A 26,553-nucleotide genomic window follows, 5' to 3' on the forward strand; every position below is an offset into this window, starting at 1 on the left:
ACTAGAGGTGTTCGATATGAGTATTTGCACCATATCGATAAATATCATATCGTTTGCTTTGATATCGATTTTATTTGAATATTCATATATCGATAATTATCGATAAAATAATAGAATATTGTGCGTAAATGACGCAACTTGAGTGAAATAAGAGATAAGTTAGGTCAGGTTGTGACTGATTAAGTTTTTTATGATTGAACAGGCTAAGTATTAAGTTAAAAGTATCAAATTAACTCCTTTGAAAATTGAAATGAATGTAAAAATGAATGAAAATAGCGATACATCAAACTTTTCGACCTGAGAAATGGCCAAAAATTTCAACGAATTCAACTTTTTTACGAATATTTATCGATATATCATACGAAATATCAAAATATATCGAGGCCTAAATATCGATTTTTATCGAGTATATTGATATAACGGAACACCTCTACCATTGACCACAAATAACAATTTAACTAAAATTATCGAAGCAATACTTAAAGTCTATTAAACTAAGTCACTTTATTTACTTAATCAGATGTTGTATTCTAATCCCATTGGTTAACAGAAGTGTGAAATATTAAACATGTGTTCAAGCCCGACCTTTGGCCACAGATCGAGACGTTTTTCAAATATTCTACCACAAGCAAGATCGATTGAGAAGTTTTAGACTAACCATAATAATCAGCATTGAAAAAGACAAAATCTAGTAAAAATTTTGTTGAATTCGAAAAAATTTGACTTATAAAATGAACCACAAACTTCTTCAGTAAGTTAAAGAAACATTGTTTAAAGTTTTCGTTGGATAACAAAATTTTAATCTCGATAAATAGCAAAAATGAGCTATTTTCCCTAAAGATTTTCTGATTGCAATTGTTCACATTAAGTGCCTATTTGTTAGAATAATAGATTAGAATATTTGTTTGGAATCTGAATCTGATATTGACTTTTTCATCTATTGATGGAATTTTCAGACAAGATTTCAATGCAAAAATATAATCCAAATGTGAATAAGATTTTTATCAACATTTTTACACCTTTTTTCGATATAATCAGATTGTTCCTTAGTTTCATTATTTTTTCATCAAACATTGATTGATAATCAACTCTTACCTTTAAGTAAATCATCTTGTATTGATCGTGACATCTTTCCATGTTTTTAACATGAACATCGATAAATTGCCTGATGACTGCTTATTACATATATTCAATTTTTTCAGTAAATTTGGGACACTTCTAAATTGCTCTCAAGGTAAGTCTAGTTTTCATCTGAATCAAAGTGCCTAATATAGGAAAGCTCAGCTCATTTCCTCTATCAATGGATCTCTTAGTCTACCAATTTTTCAGTTAAAAGCGTTAGACTAACAAGAGAGACACTGTATAGTGAAAGCTTTGGACTGACCAAATTAATTTTTGTTTAATAACACCTTATTTAGCGCCTTTATAGTGTTTAATAGTTCAATATTTTCATTTTCTGGTTTTTTATCGTTGGTATGTGTGATGAGAAAAAAGTATCCTAGGTTTCCTTATGTTTAAGATGTGAATGGTATGGTTTCAAGTAGCTGTTTACTTATTTTGTTTTGAATATTGCAGTTTGTGAAAGATGGAAATATTTGGTTCTTCAGAGACTATCAAATGTTAAGTATCTAGCGGGTGAGTTTAAATTTTAAAGTTAACACAATTTCGATAGCAAATGAATTTGCATAATAATGATAATATTTTATTTATTTTTAATTTAGATTATGGACCAATTGAAAGCTATCCTGTTAGAAATACTATATTATATGAATATGAAGATCGGTATGGCCTGATTAAACGAATAGAATGGTTTCCTAAACTTAAGGTTAGTTTTATTTAATTTTGAAATTTAAAAGACAGATGATGATAGCCTATGAATCTCATGAAGTTTATTTTTCTCTAGATCATAGAAAGTGGCTCTGAACCTGAATTTTTCTCGAATCCAACTGTCGAAGGATTCCTTTTTTCCCTTTCAAATTCAGAAAACTTTACTAATTGTAATTCATCACTCAAAATGTTAGCAGTCGACGGCCTCTATGATTTTTATGCCAATGATATCCAAGGACCAATGCTAGATCAGTTACACATCAATTCTTGTTCTATTTCCAAGTTCAGTAAATATGCTAAATATTTTCCAAATTTGAAGCGACTTCACATTGAACACCATACACGTAAGTTAGATTTGTTTTTCATTCAATTAGCTTTTCACTTATTCTCGTGTATATCTTTTTGCTTTTGCTTAACAGTTGACGATTTTGAAGACACTTTCTACACTGGACCATCTCTTGAAAAACTAGAAATTTTAGAAGTAATTGGCTCTTCTCAATGGGGATCTCAATATGATTATCATGGATTCAGTCTTGCCGATAAGTGCCCAGTTTTGAAAAGTGCATATCATTATATCGATCGTGAGGATGAGTTTTGGGTCAACAGTGGAATCAAAAATCATTTTTTAGAAGATTTAGTTATACAACTTGTTAGTATATAATCTAAGGTTTTGGTTCTCTCGATGTTACACCGTTACACCGTTGTATTATCATTATTATTTTTGCTTATATTACAGAGTGGTCATGCCTACCCAAATTGGTCGATTTTGCGACGTGTATTGTGCAAGTACCCAAATTTGAAACATTTGGCCATTAGAAGAGGTTATGACTGTATCTCACATGAAAATGTTATTGAAATTATACATAAGGTGTGATCAATAAAAAATGAGACTAACTTTACACATTGATATTTAGGTAATTATTAGGTTTATTTTATCAATTTTAGTTTTAATTCAATTATTAAGAATCGACAAAGGCCCATGTGTAGTTCGATCAAAATATTCGACCTCAATCTTATTTAGTCAACGCTAAAAGTAAGCGCAAAATTTTTTGTCGGTTCAGGCTTTTAACATTAGATTAGGCATACAAGAGAAAATGACACTAACTTGTAATTCTTTTAATTAACTAATTAATTTGAATTGAACATTGTTTTTGGGTGCAAATAAAAGAGAATTATATTTGAAATAATGTGAGTGAGTTTCATTCCTTTCGATGAAATTTTTCACCTGAAAAAGTGACCTCAAAGATGAAAACCTTGAAAAATTAAATTTTCATCGGTAAAAAAGGCCACTTTTTCATGTGAAAAATTCAATCGAAAGGAATGAAACTCACTCACATTATTTCAAATATCATTCTCTTTTATTTTCACACTAAAACAATGTTCAATTCAAATTAATTAGTTAATTAAAAGGATTTAAAGTTAGTGCCATTTTTATTGCGTACACATTTTATGCCTTGAAATTTACTGCTAAAAATTTACACCGCTCACTCTCAGCGTTTAATAAATAGGATTGAAATCAAATTTATGGGCTAGTTTGGGCTAATATTAATTAATAATTCTCAATAATCAAATTAAAACTAAAATTGATGAAATAAACCTAATAATCACCTAAATATCATTGTTTAAAGTTAGTCTCATTTTTTATTGATCACACCTTATGTTACCTCATATAACCCTTATTGACATCAGAGACTCGAAAAAAGTGGACGAAAATACAACACGATACATTGCTCAATATTGTAGAGACCACAATCGTTCAATTTCATTATATTACCAAAAAAGACCTAAGATATCAAAGAACTGGCCTCATTTATCAACTAAAAGAACGCGCATTGGTCGCGGACTTGATTTCATGAAACACTGTTTTCTAAAAACGTATTGTAATGATTTTCCATACCTGTTGGATCCTGATGAATAAAGCACATTCATGTATATAAGTGCGAATCACTAACAAGAAATCACTAGCAATCACTTGTAAGAAGAATTATTTTGCCATTTCACATTTTTCATGATCTTATTTTTATTTCAAACAAATCTAGTTTCTTGAATTTCTAGAAAAACGTGTTCAAATTAGATTCTGATTCACCACAGAACAACATTTTTTTGAGACGTTGATTATCAATCAGTAAACAAGTCAATTATATCGTTAATTATTCTTACCGGTACTCTGTATTTAGTTGAGTGTACAACCTTATTTTTAACTCTTGTTAGCGAATCTACAGCGTAACATCAACTGCATGCCATTCAAGAACTTAAGTTATCTCAATATAACGTTACGTTCAAATCAGTCAATCAGGTTATCATCGTCTCATTGAGCTCACAACTCAACAGCTAAAATGTACTTAATTATTTTAGTTGTCATCTTGATTATTTTCATTCTAACCCATATCTATAATAAGATGCTGAGAAGGTGTAAGATTGACAAAATTTATGGAAAGTCTGTGATGGTAACTGGATGTGATTCTGAACTCGGCTTGGAGATGGCAAAGCATCTTCGTGAACTTGGTACAATTGCTACGTGTTTAAATCCTCTATCGAACGGTTATCGGTTATTAAATTTGCTAGGCGATCGATGCAAAGCTTACTTAATGGACATTACAAATGCTGAATTTGATTGGTTGACTTCTTCGCAAATAAAATCTCAAATCGACGTAAATTACTATGGTCCGATAATTTTGACTAAACTACTTCTTGAAGACATTATAAATAGTCAAGGTAAATCATCTTGATCTTTTCAATCAGAGTTGTCCATATTAATTGTTTTTTTTCAAATTTCGATTGCAGGTAGACTAGTTTATGTCACAAGTTTAATATCAAATGTCCCGTTTCCATTGTGTAAAACGTATTGTTCAACTAAAAGTGGCCTTTCCATGTTTGCAGAAGGATTACAAGCTGAAGTATCTCGTTTCGGTGTAAAAATTATTTTGTTACAGCCAGGAGATTTCACTAAATTAACTGATATTGTGCCAGCTACACTAAAAGCATCTGATATTATGTGGAACCAAAGAGTAAAGGAAGGCTTCCTGATGAAAGAAAAAAAGATTTATATGGAGATTATTTCCCTAAATATTATGCGAACATGAATGTTTCTAGAGGAATGATTTCATTTAAATCGTACAAAGACTCATCTCTATTCAAAGATATTGAGGAAGCTTTGATCTCAATCAACCCAAGACCAGTTATGGTCCAATCTTCCTTCTAGTATCATGTTTTAATCAAAATAATTAGCTATCTTCCGAGAAGTTGGAGAATTAATTTATCTAAATTCATTCAATATGTAACAAGGAGAGGCTTAATTAAAATGGGTAAGGTTGTACGAAAGTCTGCAAGCTCACTTTTTTCACGCTAAGCCGCAGCTTGTTTGACTTAAGAAGAAGCTTAAGTAGATGAATGCATTAGAATCACAATGTAAAATAACTCTTTTCGCGAGAGCACGGCATTAGGCCTTATTTTTCATATTTGATTTACGAAACTAACAAGTCTAATTTTGTAAGTCTAATTTTGACATCAAATTAATCAAAAAAGGTCCAATCTTTCATTGATAACTCTATCTTTTTAATATCCTTGTTAAAAACCGTTATTTTTACATTTGAATTCATTCCCACAATTCTTAGGAACCCTTTACATTTATTTCAAATATATTAATAGAAGTAAAAAAATCAAGGGGAGTGAAGTACAATTTAAAAATCAGTTGTGCATATGTATTTAACCAGTTAAAGCATACACTGTATACTTATGCAATATTATGCGAAAGATTTTCGAATGAGAAAGGGGAATTGAGATACAAAAGGCATAGGATGAGTGTTTTTGTTAACTTTATCATGATTTTAAAAAGCATTCTTTGCTTTTTCATACTGATTGGTAAACAGATTTATCTTCTCTTCGGCGAAGAATGATGTAGCCCACTAACATGATGACTACCATGCCACCGAGGACAAAAGCGATTATCATTGGGACAGTTTTGTTGCTTTTAGCATCTCCAGAGCAGATTGAATCTGTGAGAAAAACAAGATTTAAAAATTAATTAACAGAAGAATAATAAAAATATAAAGCTAATGACAAGGGCAAAGAGAAACAAATCAAGAGTAAATGTTTCATTTGATGATTAATGACGTTTTTTAGAGGTGGAGAACAAAACCGTCATCAGCTAATCATGCATACTGTGAAGATAAAATAAATGCCAATAGATACATACTTGTTTCAAAATCTTCGTTCTCGCTTTTTCTGAAAGCATCAAATCTGATCGATCTGAGTGAAAGGGAGATAGTTTCATGTTTTTCATCACTTAAATCAACATCAAATCCTGCATCGCATTTGTATGAATTTCCGACAGGTACAGTGTATAAAGTTTTATTATATGATTGATCTGAAAAATAGAAAAACAAAGATTAGAATCAAAAGACTTGAAATTCAGAAGCAAATTTTTATAAATTTACATCAGAGATAATGAAAGCAAATAAAGACAAATCAATATTTACTTACAAGTAATGTTGTTTGGCAAGGTTATCTGGATTGATGAAAGAACAACGCTGGTATTGGATCCATCAAAATGGAATAGTGACAGGCTTCCATCATAACCTTCGATAGCTAAAGTTTGCTCAGTAATTCCACACTTAGATCCATTTCCAAGGGTTCCATTGATTAAAATAGTAGTTGTTACGTTTTCTTTGAAATGTGCAACGATTTTACCAGAAAATTGAGCTAAAATACAGGTAACATTGTTTTCCTTTACAGCAAAGTGAAGAACAGGTGGTTCTTGATTGGAAGTATCGCCTAACAATTTACCATTCTCAACTTCAAGAGGTGAAATATCCACGGAGCTACTGTGATGGTCTTCTTTAGCACTTATTAATCCGAAGCCTATGAAAAACAAGCAAAGAGAATAAAAAATAAAGGGTGTAACAAGTTATAGCTTGCAAATGAAGGAGGTAACAAGAAAATTTAACCTACGTTATCTTTAAATTTGACCATAGACATGAACTATCATCTTAGCATCTTCATCGTTATCATCAAATTTAAAGATAACGGCTAGTTAAATTTTCTTGTTATATCCTTCATTTGCAAGCTATAACTTGTTACACCCTTTAGATAATTATTTAGGAAGAACACTCGATAACAGCAAAAACAACAGGAAAAAGGTTCATCCGATGAACAAGGAAAAAAGACTTTTCCGAGAAGGAGAAAGACAAAGAATGAGGAAAATAACTTACCTAAAACAAAAAACAGAATACAGATTTTCATTATGATCACAAAAATTGACCAACAATTAACAAACAAACAGTAATCTATGAATAATGTAGCTTGATTGAAGTCAAAATGAATTAGACTAAAGACAGTTGAATCACAAATCAAGTCAAACCAGTAAAAAACGCCTCTATCAGCTGATAATTTTTCCTTTCTCTGTAATACAAAGTCTGTGTTGCTCTGTCTATTTACATCACTTTTCTGTCTCTGGCAGACTCTAGCTAACTAAGGCTGCTCTTACTTCTCTTGGTTTTTTCTCCTTCTCTTTCTCTTTCTCTTATCTGTTTGTTTGCAAAGTTTTGATTCTGGTTTACTTTGGTAATTCTCATTTCTGTTGTGAAAGAAACTGAAAGTTATGGATTGGCAACTCTTAAAGTATATCCAAGATAAAACAATGTCGTATCAAATAAAATATATTTAGATTAGAGTTCATATGAATATCACAACCTTGTAAAAAGCAGATATTTCACTCTTTATCAAAATGAATTGTCCTTTTTCTTATGAACGTCTCTTCGTTACAATATTATCAAGTCATGAAAGTGACACTGAAATATGGATAGTCATGAGTAAATTGCAGAGGGGTTTACTAAAAGACCGAAATTGGTCAAACTTGGCCAAAACAGCCATAAATGGCCAAAATCGACAAAAATCGACTAGAAAGGGCCAAAAAGGGCCAAAACCAATGAAACCACTAAATAGCCAAAATATCAATTTGGCCATTTCTGGCCAATTTTGGTCTTTTAGTGCGTCCCAATTGCAGACGATATGTGTTAAGTTGACTTATTGCAATTTGGATAAGGATTTACCAGGGAATCTTTTGACTCTGATCTGATCATGTGTTTAATGTTTAGATGCCAATCAATATTAATATAATTGGAACATCTTCAAGGGATGTTAAGCCACTAAAGCTGAGCAATAATCATCTTTTAATCGTTGCTTAAACTTTGAGATATTGATAGAAAATTTTTTTCTTTTGGTGTGAATGACTATCCAAAGATAGCACTCTTGACCCTTTTTGTTAGAACCCAGTCGACCTCGGCGTACGCGCCAGAAACACGAGCGCATAAGGCAAAGTTCAAATAAGGCGCAGCTATAAAATTAAAATTTATGCGTTCGTTTAAATGACCATTGCGACCAAAAAGATTCTACACCGTCCCAATAAACACTCAATTATTTTGACCAACTTTTTAACCACTGACAAGGAACCACGCGAGTTGCCTAGAAGTGATTTGAATGGGACTTTTTGTATTCGATAGAGCTGGTTAAGTAATGAAATAGTGAGATGGGTTTTGCCTATACAGCAACTGGTTCCTAAGATATCTGGGTTTAAAATTTCGGTAGTTTTATCAGAGCAGACAAGAGCGTTTACAAGAGGAGCGTTAATGTGATCCGAGAGGTGGCGCAGTGAGGAAAGGGTTGGATGAAGAAGATAAAGGTTATGGGTTCGAATTTCGATGTTAGCATTTTTTCAAACTTTATTTGAACATTTAAATATTATTTTTAATGTATTTGAATGTTATTTAAATGAAATTTTTAATCACATTTAGATAGCTTCGACACTATTTAAAGCATTTAAGTCTGAATTTTATCAATTTTTCAGTAATCTATATCAGTGAAGTAGGGATAAGTGTGTTATAAGTTGAAAATTTATTTCAATGTCATATGTTTCTTTGTTCCTTTGTTAATATTTGCCATCTTACTTTGTTTGAAAGGATGAGGACTAAAAGAATAGGGGAAAATGCCTCGAAATAGATTTTTTTGAAACTGTTTTTTTCTGATGTAAAATAGCTTCAAAAACACATAGCTTTTAACCATTTTTTTGTACCCGAAGCCGTTTTCGAGAAAATGGCCTTAAAATTTTTTTTCAGTAAAACAGGAATTTTTAGACCAATCTTATCATGCTGATCATGAATATCTGATCCGTTTTATGATCTGACATTTTGTACATGAGAAAACATGAAAAACATGTATAAAAATGTATAAAACGGAGTGCGAAATTGATTTGAAAAGTATTAAATGCCATAGATAGCAAATAAGTTGCAGGGACATTTCCGTATCTGCAACCTAAATCAAAACCATTTGATCTAGTGCTTTTTGGATTCCGAATTTCGTATTTTATCATGATTTGATTAACACACCGGAGAATACATTAAAAAAGTAACACTGAGAAATTGCCCATTATATAAATTAAATGATGAAAATGAAAATGAAAATGAAAATGAAAATGACATGAAAATACTTTCAAACCGATTTCGCACACTGTTTGTCAGGTGATAGCTGTATTTTCATATAACCATAAGATTCAGAATTATAAACTGCACTAGAAAAAATAGTTTTGATCGTGGTTCCACCTTATCGAGTGTCCCTTCAACTTATTCGCTTTCTATGGCATGAAAATACTTTTCAAACCGATTTCGCACACTGTTTGTCAGGTGATGTCTAAATTTTAATAATACCATGAGATTTAAAATTAAAAACTACACTAGAAAAATAGTTTTGATCGTGGTTCCACAATATTCATCATCTCATAAATCGAAAGGGTCCGTTTTATACATTTTTATACATGTTTTTCATGTTTTCTCATGTACAAAATGTCAGATCATAAAACGGATCAGATATTCATGATCAGCATGATAAGATTGGTCTAAAAATTCCTGTTTTACTGAAAAAAAATTTTAAGGCCATTTTCTCGAAAACGGCTTCGGGTACAAAAAAATGGTTAAAAGCTATGTGTTTTTGAAACTATTTTACATCAGAAAAAAACAGTTTCAAAAAAGTCTATTTCGCAGGCGAATTCTGTCCTCCTCCTTATTTACATTTGTTTAGTTTTAATTACTTATAAAGTGATTTCGATTTTCCAAAGTTTTTTACTGTTCACTTTCATTGTTTTACTTTACCTATTTTGAATCAATTCAACAATGATCAACCCAACAAATGTTGTGAATCTTCTTTCTAATAAGTGTGAAACCTCAGTAATAAGATCAACAGTTATTATCACGGAGGAAATTGAATTTGCCAATCTTTTGTGGGAATTGCTTTGGGAAAAAAGTAATGGTGAATGTGAAGTGCAAGAGGATCGAATTTCGATGTTGGCATTTTTTCAAACTTTATTTGAATATTTAAATATTATTTCCAATGTATTTTCATGTTATTCAAATGATGTTTTGACAATTTTTAGTTAATTGTAAATGTAATATTGAAGATTATGAAAGATATCAAGTATCTACAGGTAAAATATTAATATTAATGGCGGGTTAACCAATTATCGAGTAAAATTACAAAGATGAAGAGGAGTAAGACAGTGTTTGCAGCATGTGTATGCTCGACAATAGCAACAATTTTCAAACATAAGAGAACTGCAGCCTGAAATAGAGCAATCCTCGAAGCTGAAATTAATTTACGAAAGACGAAATTAATTTCCAAAACTGATTACAATGATGTTGATTCCTCTGAAATAGTATAAACAGAAGCTTTCCAAGCATAAAGTAGCATTTGATGGTAAATTGGTGCTGATAATTGGTTATAAATGCATAAATGCATCGACATTATGAACATAAGATCATTTAACTTGCGCACAGCTGCATCATCGACTGTGCATCTTACTGCATCTTGAAAACGTCTGGTAAACAGTTTATACTGTCTGAAAAAGTAAACATCAAGGACTTGACAATATTTTGTTGCTTTCGGAGGAATGTTTTCAATTTTTACCCGGAAAAAGATATCGAACTCTTTGCGATAAATTTCCATATCTTTTTGAGCTGAACATGAATCTTGAGTCAATAAGATATTGGAGTGATAAAGAGGATTGAAGCAAGTTTTAACGCAAGCGTGCAAGGTTTTTCTAGTCATTTTACCGCTTTTAGTACATGTAACTTCTACGTAAGGTGGCTTTACTGACTCTATGGCTCTACTGGTTTGTGGTTCAAATTTACCTGAAGGCTCTTGGAAACAAAAGGAGCTCTTGGAGCTAGTTCACCAGCATTAGAAATTAAAACTTGAATGGTATATGAGTGAGTCAACGAGTTGCAATTTTGAACAAGAAGATAAGTGCCTCTTTCTCCTTTGTTACTAAAAGTTCTATTTGAAGTTATTTCATAATTGAAACCAGACTGATCAGTGTTCCAAACATCATCATTGCTAATATTTTGCTTTAGCTCATTCACTTTTTTGGCAAAATCAATGGCTGATTGTTTTATTTTTGCTTCATTTGTATGAGTCTTTTTGTTATGAATTTAGTAACTTTTCGTGATGATATTTTGAATTCACTTTTAAGACTTCTGATGAAAGTTTTTGATACTAAGTTAACAAAATGAAAACAACTTACTTGAATTTTCTAAATCCTGCCCGAAAGAAGACTGGCTAACAGTTAAAATCAAAAGAACGAAGAAATTTATTCTTTCCATTATAATGGCGGCTGAATCCGAAAAATTGCGAGTATCACTAAAGATTAATTTAAATGATAACAATATCTGATGGCGAAACAATTTAACAATTTAACAATTTGAGGCTTGAGTGTAAATGAAGCAGAAAGTTAAAGCACACATCTTCCCCATCGGTCACTTTTAGGCTTGCTCATAGAGTGTGTTTACACTTCATGCATCTGGTTTTGAGTCATCATTCTGAGTTACGTTGTCTCCTGTCTGTGAGTAGAGGAAATGGCAAACGCTTCTATTCGGCTCTCGTCTCATTTTCCATTGCAATTCGGGTTTCTAATAATCAGATGAAAAGTCTAAATAATAGCTTTGGAAAATGTAGTTGAATTTTCAACTAACACCAAAGTTGGATCTCACAAGTTAGCACAACAATAAATAACAAATAAATCAGTAAATCCTAACAAAGATAATATGGGATAAAATTTTTACATAACTTAGAACCCATAAGCTGTGATAGCGCTGTGTTAAAGGTTCTTTGTCATCACACGATAGTTATTACCTAGTTATAAAAACATTGCACGATAATTGATACTGAAATGAGCGAAAGTTCACTGCCTGATACACCCTGTACTGGATTTTATCGTATCGTTCATTGAAAGGCCAAATAAAATTGAGTTTTTGAAACGAAGTTTACATGCAGTAGAATGCGTATTGATTGTGAAAAGTTAAGTTTTAGCATTTTCGTCAGCAATTGACCGGTGTCGATAGTTTGATTGATGCAAAAAAATAAGTTGTTACTAAAAAGCACAATTAACACAATTGTCACATTTGTGCACAAAGGAGTAATGAAGAAAAACCTAAAATCTACATTCTTCCACGAAACATCAGATTTAATTATTGACTATAACATTGTAATATGATTGAATAGTTAAGAAAATCTGAGTTTGTTCATTTAATAATGAATGTTCTTCTAACACTTAAGATGTATGTTGAAGTCAACATTTAATTTAATCTTTTTAAATGTAAAGTGACCCAAAAAACAAAATCATTATTTACTTTTTGTGCATTCTTTGGAATAAGCTTACGTAAGCTGAATAAACTCATGGGTATAAAAAAGGAACGATTCTGTAACTGTAATTCACTTGTTTCTTCATTAGTCAATCGTTTTAATTCCAAGTTTTTTCACTATCAGTTTATAAAAATGTATTCTTGTTCATTCCCAGTAATCATCTTTGTGTTCATCATAATCTTCTCAGATGTACATTGCGGTAAACAGCAAGGCGACGAAGACAACACGAAGTTTGTAAAGCAATGCAATAAAGATAAGTCGAGTGAATGCATTGATGGTAGAGAAGCGAGCGATGGGGGGATTAAAGACTTTTGTGTTGACCTGCATCGTTCAGAGCTGCAAATGATGAAATTGACGGTTGATAAAGCTGTAATGCAATGTGAAAACATCGTCAAATACAGAACAGAGGAATATTGTGATTTGGTTGGCGAATACTGCTCACAATAATCTAGATTGGTGACTTGAATATTCAGTGATTGAAAATGAACTCAAGATTTTTGTATTTTTACCATTTTAAATCCGGGGTCCATATCATTCCATTGTTATCATCATGAATAAGTATTAATAATTATTGTTGTCACTATCTGTAATAATGCTATTAGAATAAAGGTAATTTGATTAAGCAATGAGATCATCTCAATGATTTTTTCAAAAATTTGTGATATCCATTGAAAAATTACTACAACCATTCAGAACTAAATCTGTATCCCCTAAAAGTTCCACTCGGTGCATAGACTTGAAACATGGTCAGAAATGGGTCACGAGACACGATTAAGACATTTTTTTACTTTTTTCTCACAATTTATATGCTATTGTATATTAAATATGGATTCAGCGCTACTTTTTGATATTTGATACTTACGGATAGCAAATTTTTGTATTTTCAAGTTAAAATCTGAGATTATTTTTCCCTTTGGTGTAACATTTTTTTGCTGTACTCTAAATGCCCACCTAGTGGGCATTCTTTGTGGTGAAGGCCAGCCGCCAAGCTGCTCAGACAGTCTTTGTGCTCTGCTGTTTTTCAAGCAATCATACTTTGCACGGCTGCCAAAAATGGTTCGTATAATTAATTTGACATCATTACGTTTTATTAAAACTATTATTTGAGTTTTGATGCAAAAATTGTAAGTTGTAATAAGTAACATGCTGAGTAAGGGATAAATAATAGTAAATGAACCTGAATGAACCTTCGTTTTCCTTCTCACCTGAGCCATTCAGTATTTACCTTTTCATGCTTAGTTTGACTTCGAAAGCTGTTCAAATTGAATTTTAAAAGAATAGTTGCGAGGAAAAATCAAGTAACTTTGCCCTTTTGAATGTTTTTTTTCTAATGAATCAACACTTAGATTGTTAATGTCGCTGTTCATTTCCATTCTCCATGATTCACTCTTATTGGGCGGATTTATCTTTGTCTGGAATCACTTGAGAATTTGATATTCAAGTTATCGTTTGTTTACATTTTGAAGTTTGCTCGCAATTGTTTTTCAATTGAGCACCCCTTTCAATCAACAGCTGTTATTCAAATGTACCAATGAACGCTTTTATGCTTATTACGCAGTAATTTTTTTGCCAAATTTTGTGATTCTAGTTGGATATTATTTGTTATCTTTTTTGTTATCTTTAATATATTGATTCTAAAAATTGGCAGCTTCATTTAGGCCAAAAAATTGGAAAATTACATTGTCATTGAGATGGTAAGTTGATTGTCATTATCTAAGATTTTAAAAGCTTCATCATGATAGGTTCACTTTTCCACAGTAAATAAGATTGTGTATTTACATTTTGATTGTGATGATTTATTATCGGTGAATTTGATTAATCAGAAAGATCTATGGCAGTCATATTTGTCAAATTTTGATTGATTCCTCATGTTTATTCTCGCCATTTCTTGCAGCCAAGGTTAAAACCTGAACAGATATTTTGTACCATTCCTGTTACATCAATTATGGAGCCAACAACCAAATGAAAGCGATCCCCAATTCAGGCCAGGATTTATGGCACTTTCTTGTTCTAAGGTGATACATGTTACTGACATTAATCAATGGTTGTCAAATGAAAGATTAAAAAATTTCATTGTCACATTTTAATCGGATGGAAGCGAGGAAAGATCAATGGAATATCTATCCAACAACTATTTTCAGGCTTTTATCTTGCAGATTTCACCTGATTAATCATTACTCATCAAGTTTATCAAAGCTGGAGGAAAAATCTAGTGAATTGGATCGAAATTTCAATAGAAATGGACTATTATTGGAATTAAGGTGGCATTTGACATGATAGGAAAGATCGTTCCATGAATCTACTCAAGATGGGTTAAAATCACAACTCATTTCATGGTCTTTTGATGCTTCAATAAGAGGTTCAGGCTGGTAAATTGAAACGACAATCATATTGTCTTTTTATTATCTACTATGGTAAGTTGAATGTATTAAACATATTTAGTTTGACTCATTAATTACATGAAATTATTAACTTTACAATTAGTAATCATCTTTCATCTTCTCATCTTTAACATCCTTTTTGTCATACGCTTTGTCTAAATCAATTTTACTCACATGGATTACGTAGTTATACGTTGAATCTTTTTTATCTCCTCCAGGTAAAGCTTTCCAAAAATATGATTCCAAGAGGCCACCTTTACCACCTTTATCTTTGGAGTCGCCAGGACGACGGCCAATTTGTTCTGGACTCTCTAATCCACCTTCAGCTGGTTTATCCTCGTAATATTTATCGTCGTACTGCTTGTCTTCATGCTTAGCGTTATCGCTGTGCTGATTATCATCATATTGGTTGCTACCGTACTGGCCATCATCGTACTGGTTATTATCGTACTGATGATTATCATTCTGGTCGTTATTGTGCTGACTGTCATCGTAATGGTCTTTATTGTACTGGTTTTTATCGTGCTGTTTATTTTCGTGATATTTATCATCTTGGTTTTTCTGGTAATCTTTTTCTGAATAATATTCGCCTTTGGCCTCTTCTTCCTTTTTGCTTGGTTCTTGATATTTTTCTTCCTTCTTAGGAGCATCATACCAAGAATCACCATCCTGTACAGTTGGATTTTTAACACCTGAGTAGGATTCATCATTTTTCTTACCATTGTCATAAGTTTCTTTATACTCTTCAACCTTTTTCTTTTCCTTTTCTTTTTTTGGTTCACTATTCCAAGAATCATCCCAATGGTCATGGTGATGATGAGTATGATGCTCGTGTTTTACAACCTTACCCTCTTCACCATCTTCTTTCTTTAATTTGTCCCCGTACTTTTCTTTCTTTTGTTTTTCTTCTTTATCAACATTTTTCTTTGGTCGTTTCTTCTCCTCTTTGGGCTTTTCACTCCAAGGGTCACTCCAATCAAACTCAAATTTATCATCTTTCTTTTCTTCCTTTTCTTCCTTTTTAACCTCTTCCTTTTCCTTGGCTGGCTCTTGATACCAGTGATCCTCCTCATACTCTGGTTTTTTATCCTCTTTTTGCACCTTATCCTTATCTTTTTTTTCATCTTTTTCAGTTCTCTTCAGCTCTTTCATGAAATCTGGAAATTGCCACTCAGAATCGATTCTACTCTCACTATAGCCAACACTAGGCTCACTAAACTGTTGACCTTTGTAGTTATAACCAATTGGCTGAGTGTCCACGTAGTCTTTGTAGTTGTCTGATACAGATGAACTAGAATGGCCAGGATATGCAGAATAACCGTTATTCACTGGAAACTGAGGCTGCATTTGGCTTTGGAAAAGTTGAGGTTGAGGTTGAGCTGGTGTCAATGAAGATTTACTTGATGATTTAGATGGGCCGTGATCAATAGATTCAGTCCATTCTACGTTATAATTTGTTATTGCTGGCCCCATGGATTGGTCATTTTGTCCATTTGACTGTTGCTGTTGTTGTTGTTGCTGCTGCTGTTGCTGATCATTGCTGGCAGATTTACTCTTAGAAACTATCTCAGGTTGATTTTTTGTTGACGTTTCTTGAGAGGATCTTTTGCCTAAAATGGTCATTCGGCCACTTCCAGTTATCACTCTCGGACCAGAAGACGATTCCTCGGCTCCATAAGAATCATCATCATCGTAACTAACCGATAAAGGTGATGATCTGTAACCATAATGTGTTTCATCGTCACTTTCACTGTAAGTTACCTGATGTTGGTGACTGGCACTAAATCCATGACAAATGTGAATTGAAAAAACACTCAACAAAATTATAAAAGCTATTTGAACTATCTGAGATCCCATGATTTACAGGAATCGAAAACAGATGAATGTTGGAGGAAACAAAAGGCTTACTGGCGAAGCCCAAAACAACTCATCAAGCCAAAGTAAACTTGACGATTGGGAGAAAATATTTCGAGTCTCAAATTATTAACGTTTGATTGCAGACAACGTTCCAACAATTTAAGAAGTGAGCTAAATTCTCACTCTTAATCTCTATCTGCCAATCTACAATTAAAACTCCTGAAAAGCATACATTTGTTACATCTGATTTGAATTTTTGAAGATGAGATTGCTGTTACTTAAAAACTGAACAACAGTGAAACCAAAACGGAATGGTTTTGTTGAATTTTGAGTGATCAATTAATTGTTAGTCTTTCATTCTTATCTGTCTATTCTGATCTGTTAGTATTTTATTCATCCATCTAACAATTCTGTCTGTGAATCTAATCCTGACTTTATCATCCTCCATGCGATTAGGTTGATCACTCAAATGAGTTAAACAGCTAATAACAACACAACCTAAAGCAGCCGAACGTGAAACAAAATAAATGTTGATAATTAATGAAACAGATTGTGTGTTGACAACTAATTATTGCTCATTCAATTGGTATAAATGTGGTGATCTAATGATTGTCAACATGTTTTCGCACAGTAAATATTCTGAAGATTTAAAAGAATAAAAAAATTGATGGTTTACTTTTACAAGATTATATTATTAATATTTTAATTGTTTATTGCCTTTCTTTATCATTCAGTTTAGTTGATGATAATTTGCTAATAATCAAAGATGATAGGTGCTAATTAAAATGGCGAATGGCCCGTAAAATAGTTGAAAATTGGTAAGTGTAAAAAGGGTTTCACTGATATACTGATGGAAACAAGGTATTGTTGCTAATAACCAAATTTACTGCCATTAGCTTGTCAGAATATCAATATTAGATTGTAATTGTACTGAATAACAAAATCACTATCATCACTATCTTAACGGACTATTAATTGATTGTTCACTTTCCGCTTTTATTTTGATCTGAAATCATCCAGAATCGCTTTATTTTTAATTAAATCACCAGTTTTTTGTCTTATAATTTTCCAAAATTCAAATTATTTCCAGTTATCGTTAAAGATGTTGGTTCTTTACACATTAAATAATTCAATTTTTGTACAATTGAACATCTTTTTACATTTTTTTAAACAAATTATAAAATATTGTACCCATGTAATTGTACGATGAAGACATGATTATTTATGCAATAAATTTTGATGTTTCACAGTTTGTCTGAATAAATCTCACATTAAGTTAATCTGTAAAGCTCTAATCTGGTAAAGCTTTAAGACATTGACTTTTGATAATCATGTAAACGCGTAAATTCCGGATTCTTTAGATTTTTTTGATTTCCTTTTTGGTGACTCGTAAAATTTGGGTTTCCTTTCTTCAAATGAATTATATTGGGTTACTCTCAATAAATCCTCAGCTGATAGGTACTTAACCGGTCCGAGTGAATTGTAGCGCTTAATCAGTCGAGTAACTTGCTCTTCATCAGTCTCCATTAAACCTGAGTACTCAGTGAATTTAATATTCAACCGTTTTCTTTCCTAAAATATAAGAAAAAAAGAAGAGAAAAAATGAAAAAAGTGAAAACAAAACACAAAGTTGAAAACAATTAGTTGAATCCGATTTTTAATGAGCGAACAATTATAATACTTTAATTGTCAACAAATTTAGATAATCATTATCGTTCAAACAGACGATATAATTGAAACTGACTAGCAACAACAAAAAACGCAAAGCGAGCAAACCAAAACAAAACAATTTATTAGCGCAAGGGCTTGTCCATAAATTACAATCTGGCGGAAATCAAGATGAAATTACTTTTAAAAATTAGAGCGATTTCGGGAATTAAATTTCCAATTAAATGAGTAAATGCAATTAAAAGCAAGTAAATGAATTTCAAGCTAAGAGTGAAGGCTTTTTGGATATTTAGCGAAGCAAAATTGAGTTTTAAAAATTTTTAAATCCACAGTTTGATGAATATTTTTCAGTAAAAAGCCAATAAATCGCTCTATTGAATGCTATCCAAAATCATGATTATTTTAGATTCGAAATAATTACATTCTTAAGCAAAATTTCAAGCAACTTCATCAATATTATCCCAACAATGAGATCGCTCCAAATATCCTCTACTTCAGTGATGAAAGCAATGAAAAATTCTATCGATTTAGCTGAATTTTTCAGCAGCAACTGTCTTTATGTAGTTCTTTGCGTCAAATATCGACTGGCCACAAAAAGCGATTCAGGATTGAGTTTTGGATGTGATTTTATTAAACTGTCGATCATTAAAATTTTTGATCGCACAGATTTGCTCGACTTTCATTTACAAATCCAACAAGTCGCTGCTCTAGCTTGAAATACAACTTGTCTTATGAAAGCATTTTTAGTGACAATTTTCTTTATGAATTTTTGTCTGATTACATCTGATTATAAATAGCAATATTTACCAGAATTATCAAAGATTGGATTGAAACGCAATTTGATAAACCATATTGCATGAACAAATCAATATAATGTAATGAAATTGATTCAAGAAAACAGATTATTACCAATCCAAGCTGTACCATTACTGAAAATGAAAAGGTATAAATTTGCGTGTCTAAATTTAACCTAAATTATTCAATATTATCAGCAAGGGAATATGATAGTTGAATAATATCAAGAATAAAGTTCTTACTATTTAATCATGTTGCATGATGAGTTACGCCTTATTCAGAAACAGAAAGCAAAAAAGTAACTCAAGATTGTTTTCACAAAAAAAGTCCCTTTCAAAGTCAGGTCAACCTAAATCGGGTTTAACCATTTAAAACCATAGTGAATTCAAGTCTGTACACGAAACCAACTAAACTAAATCAAGCAAAATCTTGTAAATTAGTAATAACTTGAAAAGGTTGTTTAAATTATTGATTAACTAACTGCTAATTGACTTCACTTTAAAACTGGGAAATGTTATTCACCATTTTATTAAACCCTGATTTATTGATCACATTACTTGAGATTAAAAAGTACAACTTGAACAATTGAACATTTGTCTTGACTTTAACTCATCTTACAAATGACAATTAATCAATAAAGTATACTTATTTTGATTACCGATCAATAGATGTTACCTGATGAGACAGAAACAGTTTAGGTCAATGATTGCGAAGCTAAACCTCAATGTTGCCTTAAATTGTTGAAGTTTGTTCAAGTATTAACAATCAATCCATTGTACTTACATGTCTGAGTTTACCAGTTTTTTCAAAGTCTTGAAGCTGCTTGATGAAACCTTGATTGGGTTGAGCCAAAAGACGAGCTGCTCGAACACATTTCAGGCCTTCCTTCCAGGTGACTGTAGTAACGGACATGATATAAGCGATTGCAATTGTAACTGATCGTGATATACCTGCAAGACTGGAAAAGAAAACGAAATTAAAATTAATCGAAGATGTAACCCAATTCTGAATCGTGTTTTCATCAACAATGAATTTGTCTATTTATTGATAATAGCTTCAATAACCTGATTATTTATGTATATTGTGCTGTATTGAACTGAATTTTTTCATCATTGCTATGGCAAAGACTAAGCTAAAGACAAAACTATTGAAGCTACTTCAATTGTTAGTCATGTATTAATGTTTCCTGGTTTGTTTGTTGTTGAATTAGTTTTAGCTCATTTTAGTTCTCAATTAAATTACCAATTGAATTGTAAAATGATGATAAATATCGGTAAACCTGATAATATTGATTTGAATATTGGTTGACTGAAAAATAGACATTATTGTGATCGATTTGTATGAAAAAAAATGTTATTTGCCTTTAAATTTGTTGATCAATGTATTAAATGAATCAATTTTGCTTTTTCCCTTTTCCGTAACAATGAAAGGAAAGATGAAAGAAACGCACAAATTGAACAATTAATTGTTCAATCAATAAACTCTGTTTTGAATTAATTTGCCTTTTCACTTTTTATACCAACTCCTGCTTCCAATGATTGATTATACATTTGAAACATTAATATTATAACATAAAATTGATTAGCAAAGTGACTTGTAAAGGGAAACACTTTTCACTCCAATGTCGCACTTTCATATTCAATGTGACAATTTGATTTATATTTTGTTTCTCAATCAAAGTCCAAACATTTACCACACCTTTAATGAAATGTACTCAGACTTGAGACATTTATTGAGAGTGAAAATAGGTAACTTACTCCACCCAAAGTTACCTCTGTAAGTAAGGTCTGTCTCAAAGTCAATGTTAATGTTAGCTTTGTTATTGTTGACTTTGATTTGGTTGACATTGATTACCCAAAATTTCAGACCAACAAAGTAAACTTGTGATTATCAAGTTTCATGTGCGTCAATAAGTATCATAAAGGATAAACTGTGATATATTGATATAATGTTATTTTTGGACCTTTACTGATTGACTGCAGAAGGCTAAGAAAGCGTCTCATCTTGATATTGACCGAGACTTGTGAATAAACCAGAAAAGGTTGATCTTTGATTGTATTGAAATATAAATTGAACTGAGATTTGTTTATAAAAATTAGTAAACAATTACAGTCTCGGTATAATTGAGCATCAAGCTATTAGACAGTCAATTGTTATAGCAAGTGAAAAAGATTAGCATCCATAGAATCCAACTTATTAGAAAATTCAAAATAAAGCTTAAAATTAGTTCGAACGAGAGTGAAATGGAGTTGCACAGACATTTTAATGACATTTATTATTGAAACTTTAACTTGGATCGTTTCGTTTGTCTTGAAAAATTATTGATTATCTAAATGATGGAAACAAATTGACTACATGCAGGCAAAAACCAGGAAATTTCTTGTAATTCAAGTTTCTATGAAGTCATGTCCAAACAGAGAAATGCTGAATTTGTATCTCAAAACGTTGAAGAAAGAGAAACACTTCTTGTTTATTGCATACAAATGCATTCTAACGATTGTTATCAAAAACACAATTGTCACATTAATGAACTAATTTAAACAAAAAAGGCACAAACGGACGTTATGGGTTTGTAGGGACATGAAAACTAAATCTATTTGTGCAATTTTTAAATTTCTCTGATCGACATTAATTGAGAGAATCGAATCCAAAGTTGAAACTTTGATCGCTTTTTGTGCGATCATGGAAGCAGATTTAGTAATGAAACTGATTTAACTGATGAAAATTTTGATTGCTAATCAAGAAATGGTCTTATTTTGAGAAAAAGAACTTTTCTTTTTCTGTAAAACAGATAAGTTCGATTTTGAGTTAAAGTGACCTCATTCTGTGACCATAAGAGTTAGAGATCTAAAACTTACTGTGTGCCCATAAAAATTGTTTGCCCACATCATGGGTCGAATAATTTTTTCAATTTTGCAACAGATCTCGTGATTTTGGCTATTTGATCTGAAACTTTGACCCTCGATACATCGAGAATGGCATAACCTACAATCAGAATTCTTTCACTAATTGAATTCTTTGCTAATTAATAATCTAAATCAATTTAATAACCTTCCATCAGTGCCTTGGAATCACGATATTTGGCTTGTAAATGTACAAGAAACAGCTTATTAAACAAAACAATCTCATATTAACCCATTTCTTGGTAAATAAACCAGCTTTCTGGTTAAACATTCAAATGTAATGCAGAAGTTACTGCCAAAGGCTCGAACATTTGAGCTAAAAGTTGAGACTTGCTGGGTTGATAGGGACATAAAAACTGTGTCCATTGGTGCTATTAAATAATTCATCCAATGGACCGTTTTTGAGAAAATAGAGTTCGAAGTTGAAACTTTGATCGTCTTTTATTCAGCTATGGAAGCAGATTTTTTCATCAGACTTCGTTTACCTGAGTAACTTTTGATGATTAACCAGAAAATGCACTTATTTTGAGAAATATAATTTTCTGTTTTGTGTACAAAAGGATAGTTCGATTTTCATTTAAACTGTACTCTTTCTGTGAATGTAAAATTTAGACAGTTGAAAATTATTATTTCTGCATAAAAATTGTTTGTACACATCATGCAGCAAATCCCTTTTTCAAATTAATAACCGTTCTCTTAATATTGGCCTTTGGACTAAAAATTTATAGCCTCAATATCTCAAAAACGGAATCAACTACAAACACTATTCTTTAACAAATCGTTAGATTTTAATATGGTCTATAGCATAATATAAAACAATACCGAAAAAAATCTACGCTAATTCATTTATAATGATCTATGTTTGAGTAAACTTTAACTTACTAAAGCAAGTTTCAAATCTAACGACATAAATATTAAAATACTATAACTGTTTTTGTAAGATCTTGATTAGTTCAATATTTCAATATATCACAGTCCATAATGAAATCTAAAGTTTGGTCAAACAATGATCATTTTAGGTTATGCCATTCTCGAAATATCGAGGGGCAAAGTTTTAAGTCCAATAGCTAAAATCACAAAATCTGTTGTGAAATTGAAAAAAGTATTCAACCCATGATGTGGGCAAACAATTTTTATGGACACATGGTAAGTTTCAGATCCCTAACTCTTATAGTCACAGAATGAGGCCACTTTAACCCAAAATCGAACTTACCAGTTCAACAGAAAAAGGAAAGTTTGTTTTCACAAAATAAGACCATTTTCTGATTAGCAATCAAAAGTTTCATCAGTTAAATCAGTTGCATTACTAAATCTGCTTCTCATAATAGCACAAAAAGCGATCAAAGTTTCAACTTTGGATTCGATTCTCTCGATAAAGGTCGATTAGAGAAATTCATGAATTGCACAAATAGATTCAGTTTTTATTTCCCTAAAGATCCATAGAATTTGAATTGAAAGAAATTAAATTTTACCAGTTTGTGCCCTTTTGTTTCAATTAGTGCATATATGTGAAAATTGTGTCTTTTTTAGCAAAAACCCAATTCTAACTGTTCTTTTCTTTGCTATTCTAGCCTCTCTATCATGCCATTTCATTATTCATCCATTAAATTACATCGCTTATGATCAGACAATGCAGGATATTGTAAGTGCTCAAGTCGATCAATTACTAAATAATATTTTTCGATGTTGATTGAAGAAAAAACATTTTCTCTTAATTTGATGAATAACTTACCAATGTATGAGTACATTTCCTCCTTTGAGTCGAGCAGAGTGAATAAATTCATTGGTAAGACTGAAATATTGGCTTAAATTTTGATCTGGTTCATCTGAAGCTTTGATGCAAAGATATTCACAAATCTGGGTAAAAAATGAGGAAAAAAGGTTGAAAAAGATGAACAATTAAATCACTGTCAACATTGAACTTGAAATGTTTTAAAAGGCTTTGGGTGAAAAATTATTACATTTGTCATAAAGTGCATTAGTGTTATTACAATTTGATTAGAAGAGAAAAAAATGTTTAAAAGTAAAATGATCAAGGAATGAATCTGAACACATTCTATCACTTTTTAAAGCATAACCATGAAAAGCTTTTAACTGTTAACAATGTTAACTCCTTTCCTTTCATATCCATTAAACATTGATTTTGCACCTCAAAACAAGATGCTTGGAGGAAATTATTTGTGGACCAAATTATCATCAAAATTCAATATTATCGTCTCTATCGCTGTCTTGTAATTGAAAGATATTTCTGGATAATCTTTATTCTGTTCATGAGTCGACAATGAGTTGACATCAAACAATTGGCTTGTAATGCTTTTTGGTACAAAAAAGAGACTTTTGTTTTGTTTGTTTTTGTTTATCCTAACCCATTAATGGCTTTTGCTCTGATTGACAAAATTCAAGGTTTCAAGATTGAACTTGAAAAGCTTTTATCCAACAGTTTTAACTCTGGTAATGAACACTTCGGAAGGATTTGACAACATTAGCCAGAAACCTTTTGTACAAAGTCAATTTGAAAAACTTAATTTACAGCAAATAATTCACATCAAGAATGAAAAAGATCTGTAAATTCAAACTTAGAGTTGCGAATTGAATTTTGCGTTATAACCGATAACATTAGAAAAAATGTTGTTATGCTAAGAAAAATTGATATTTGTTCGAAACCTTAGAAAATATCATTTCGAAAGATTAGTAAATTTCTGATTCTGGTATATTCTGACTGAAAAAATTAACATCAAATATATCCATACGTATTACCCCATTATGCTATCATAAAGATTCTCTCCTCAAGAGTATTTTAAAGAAATTTTGTGCACTTTTATGGCGTTAGAAATACAAGCATTAAAATTGGATTTTATTTGTCATGAACAATCAAAATTGTTTCGTTTTACAGCAGGATTTTAAAGAAATAAAAAATCTGCAAAATTATTCTGTTTATTCGGAGATAATTTGAACAATTATGAAAAAATATTCACATAAACGGGTTGAAAAATTGAGAAAAATCCAATTTATATTAATAATCACCAGAAACAAGCTCTGAATTTGGGTTTAGGTTAATTTGAGCAGCTAAATTAAGCAAACTCTTTAAGGGTAATATAATATCAAGCTACTTTTGGGTTTGATTCTTGACAAAAGCGTGTCGAAATGTTGTTCAGCATCAAAAATCTGCTCCATAACTATACAAGAAGCGATCGAAGGGCGAAATGCGACGCTATTTTATCGAAAACTGCTGATCAGAGTAATTCCTTGATTGCATTTGATTTTGATTCGAACCCCTTAAGTTACTTGATATCAGTTAGAACTTAAAGTGCGAATTTCGAGACAAAAAATTTAAAGATCCACACAAAAAGATCAGTGAATGATGAATCTTATTCTGATAAGTTAAAAAGGTTGTTGACATTATCATGCTCAATTTGACTGAAATTTTAAACCTTGAACTGAAATCAAATTAGGATTTAAACAAACGAAAAGAGTTTTGCGAAAAATTTCATTCTGTTTTTCTTGGAAACTATTTCACAAGAGAAAGGTCAGGTGAATGGACTTTTCTCTGGTTATTTATGAATACAATTATGAAAGATAAAACAATTAATTTTATCGATTTACTTGGAAACTCCAGGAGCCATGCTTCAGTTTACTTAGAAAAGTTTGTATCAATAATAAGTATACACTTTGGCTTTTCTTTCATTAAATATGACTGATTTCAATGAACTTACTTGACTCTGATAATGAGATGAATTTGGATTTTCATGGACAGATATTACATGGGTTATGCCATTTAGACGAAGTTGTTCAGCATCACGGGAATCACGAACTCCACCCAGATAAAGTCCAGGTAGGATCTTGTATGGATAAACAAAAAAATACAATATTCTTTAAATTTCGATGAAATACTAAATCAATGAGCAACAAATAATCATCTTTGAAACCACTTTTATTCATAAAATAAGATCAAGTCGCATTTTCACATCGATGCCAGTAAATGAACTGGAAATATTTTAATTACATTTTTAAAATCCAAAACTAATTGTGAATAAACTTTTGTATCTTGAAATATCTTGATTATCATGAAGTTAAAAACTAAGTTTAAAGAAAATTGATTGTCAATTAGTTATAATACTCACTTTATCCATGGCCGATTATTAAGGAAGATACAATTTAAGCTCTAAGAGTAAAGTAAAACCTCGAAAATTTTGTACTTTTCACACTTTTCTCATGTTTGTGTTAATCTCAGGTAAGAGTTACTATTGAAGGATGAAAAGGCATGAATCATATAATGATTTTGTTGCTAGCTTTATTTGATGAGAAAAGTTCCAAGACGCCGGTTCAGTCATGAACTGTAAATAAACTCTTAGGAATTAAGTTGATAGTAAAGTGCCATCTATTGTTTTACTTGTGATTAAAAATGATATCAAAAAGTCCCTGAAAACGAGACTTTG

General features: G+C 31.4%; 5 protein-coding genes across 6 annotated transcripts; 2 read left to right on the top strand and 3 right to left on the bottom strand.

Moving 5' to 3' along the window:
• The first annotated feature begins 848 nt into the window (after positions 1–848).
• LOC107364642 (uncharacterized) lies at positions 849–3,827 on the top strand. Of its 2 annotated transcripts, XM_015932074.3 has the most exons (7): positions 849–1,234; positions 1,576–1,635; positions 1,722–1,825; positions 1,904–2,171; positions 2,247–2,476; positions 2,564–2,691; positions 3,484–3,827. In XM_015932074.3, exons 1-7 carry the CDS (start codon positions 1,147–1,149, stop codon positions 3,743–3,745), a joined length of 1,140 nt encoding a protein of 379 aa, XP_015787560.1. In that variant the 5' UTR covers positions 849–1,146; the 3' UTR covers positions 3,746–3,827. The 2 variants fall into 2 exon arrangements, with proteins under 2 accessions (XP_015787560.1, XP_089123127.1); XM_089267001.1 differs by lacking the exon at positions 3,484–3,827 and having other exon boundaries at positions 2,247–2,494; positions 2,564–2,693.
• A 212-nt stretch (positions 3,828–4,039) lies between these two features.
• Positions 4,040–5,148, top strand: LOC107364643 (estradiol 17-beta-dehydrogenase 2-like). The gene is made up of 2 exons (XM_015932075.3): positions 4,040–4,542; positions 4,612–5,148. Exons 1-2 carry the CDS (start codon positions 4,164–4,166, stop codon positions 4,908–4,910), a joined length of 678 nt encoding a protein of 225 aa, XP_015787561.2. The 5' UTR covers positions 4,040–4,163; the 3' UTR covers positions 4,911–5,148.
• Positions 5,149–5,360: 212 nt separating this feature from the next.
• On the bottom strand, positions 5,361–7,141 carry Lamp1 (lysosome-associated membrane glycoprotein 1). The gene is made up of 4 exons (XM_015932068.3): positions 7,038–7,141; positions 6,310–6,687; positions 6,023–6,193; positions 5,361–5,822 (listed from the first exon to the last, which is right to left on the bottom strand). The coding sequence occupies exons 1-4, from the start codon at positions 7,066–7,068 to the stop codon at positions 5,677–5,679; spliced, it is 726 nt and encodes a 241-aa protein (XP_015787554.1). The 5' UTR covers positions 7,069–7,141; the 3' UTR covers positions 5,361–5,676.
• A 6,983-nt stretch (positions 7,142–14,124) lies between these two features.
• On the bottom strand, positions 14,125–17,291 carry LOC107364639 (uncharacterized). The gene is made up of 2 exons (XM_015932072.3): positions 15,069–17,291; positions 14,125–14,523 (listed from the first exon to the last, which is right to left on the bottom strand). The coding sequence occupies exons 1-2, from the start codon at positions 16,749–16,751 to the stop codon at positions 14,506–14,508; spliced, it is 1,701 nt and encodes a 566-aa protein (XP_015787558.1). The 5' UTR covers positions 16,752–17,291; the 3' UTR covers positions 14,125–14,505.
• A 146-nt stretch (positions 17,292–17,437) lies between these two features.
• Positions 17,438–26,382, bottom strand: LOC107364370 (dual specificity protein phosphatase 22-B-like). The gene is made up of 5 exons (XM_015931702.3): positions 26,239–26,382; positions 25,831–25,956; positions 23,850–23,974; positions 19,998–20,172; positions 17,438–18,323 (listed from the first exon to the last, which is right to left on the bottom strand). The coding sequence occupies exons 1-5, from the start codon at positions 26,245–26,247 to the stop codon at positions 18,081–18,083; spliced, it is 678 nt and encodes a 225-aa protein (XP_015787188.2). The 5' UTR covers positions 26,248–26,382; the 3' UTR covers positions 17,438–18,080.
• Between the last annotated feature and the right edge of the window lie 171 nt (positions 26,383–26,553).

This window comes from Tetranychus urticae, chromosome 1 (genome assembly GCF_039701765.1).
Source record: "Tetranychus urticae isolate SD_2017Ah chromosome 1, NJAU_TeUrti_SD_1.0, whole genome shotgun sequence".
Taxonomy (NCBI): Eukaryota; Metazoa; Arthropoda; class Arachnida; order Trombidiformes; family Tetranychidae; genus Tetranychus; species Tetranychus urticae.